This window comes from Branchiostoma floridae, chromosome 4, assembly GCF_000003815.2.
Source record: "Branchiostoma floridae strain S238N-H82 chromosome 4, Bfl_VNyyK, whole genome shotgun sequence".
Classification (NCBI taxonomy): domain Eukaryota; kingdom Metazoa; phylum Chordata; class Leptocardii; order Amphioxiformes; family Branchiostomatidae; genus Branchiostoma; species Branchiostoma floridae.
The window spans coordinates 11,729,755-11,730,794 of NC_049982.1; the positions used below are offsets into that span (position 1 = coordinate 11,729,755).

General features: G+C 42.7%; 1 protein-coding gene across 6 annotated transcripts in view; it reads right to left on the reverse strand.

Moving 5' to 3' along the window:
- LOC118414553 (transcription elongation regulator 1-like) overlaps positions 1-1,040 on the reverse strand; it is a 50,390-nt gene that overhangs the window by 5,040 nt on the left and 44,310 nt on the right. For all 6 annotated transcript variants that reach the window (XM_035818660.1, XM_035818661.1, XM_035818665.1 and 3 more), the window contains one exon: positions 498-662. In XM_035818660.1, coding sequence (XP_035674553.1) covers positions 498-662 — 165 coding nt within the window. The remainder of the gene's footprint in view (positions 1-497; positions 663-1,040) is intronic.

The following is a 1,040-nucleotide window of genomic DNA, read 5'->3' on the forward strand; positions in this document are numbered from 1 at the left end:
TTCATTACTTTCAAAACCTCCTGATGAAAGTTCCTGCTACCTCTTAATTTTATGAAATCTCATATAAGCTGAGGTAAGGAATTTCCATTACAATGACTGATGAGCTCCATGACATTTTAAGACCTGTGACACAGTTTGTAACATATGAACCTTCTGATAAGACCTTCCTACTGATTCTTTTCAAACATTTTTCTTATCTGCTCCTCTGGGCTATGATATCATGTTGGGCTGTGATACTGGGCTGAGACGTCCTAAAACTACATAAAAACCTACGGTCATTGGGGTCCCCCTGGATGCTGCTCAGCCCCTAGCACAGAACAGACCCCAGTGAAGGAAACTTATCACAGCCTTATGTCCCACATGGGATGAAGAGGATAAGTTAGTAATTAATACTGGGCTGAAATACCATAATGCTGTTAAGCTGGATGCAGAGCCAAAGGTTCTTGCTTATATCATGTCTCATGATGTTTATAACACAATAGAACTGTCCCACTAACCTTTGCCTTTGTCTCTACGTACATCTTGAACCACTCCTCTCGGAGGTGGCTACTGTCTACAGCCTTGTAACGAGAGTCGGACTCCACTTTGTCCTTGACCTTGCTCCAGCGGGAGTACTTGTCCACGTTCTGCTCTTTGAGCAGGTCAGTGAAGTCCTGTTTGACCTGTTTTGCGTTTGACGAGAGGAGAAAAAAAATACACAACGGTGAGTCCAGGTAGGCAGTGTACAACTGTGGGTGGACAACTGTTCAAAAGAGAAGTAGCAGTTAGTATACTAAGTTTCAACAGAAGGTGTTCTTTTTTTTTTGCACAACCTATGGCCAAACCACCAAACGAAACATTCCTCCAGCTGTTTTAAGCCTGTAGCTGCAGCAGCATTTCAGTGGATGATGATGTGTTTCGTACAATCTACATCCATTCATCTACTTTTCACTTGCCCACATGTTGTGTCGTCTTGTCAAAGGGTGTGAATTATCTTGTTTCTACACAACTGAAGTGATTAGGTGCTCCTGGAACAGTAAGGGCCTAAATGCCAGAAAGTA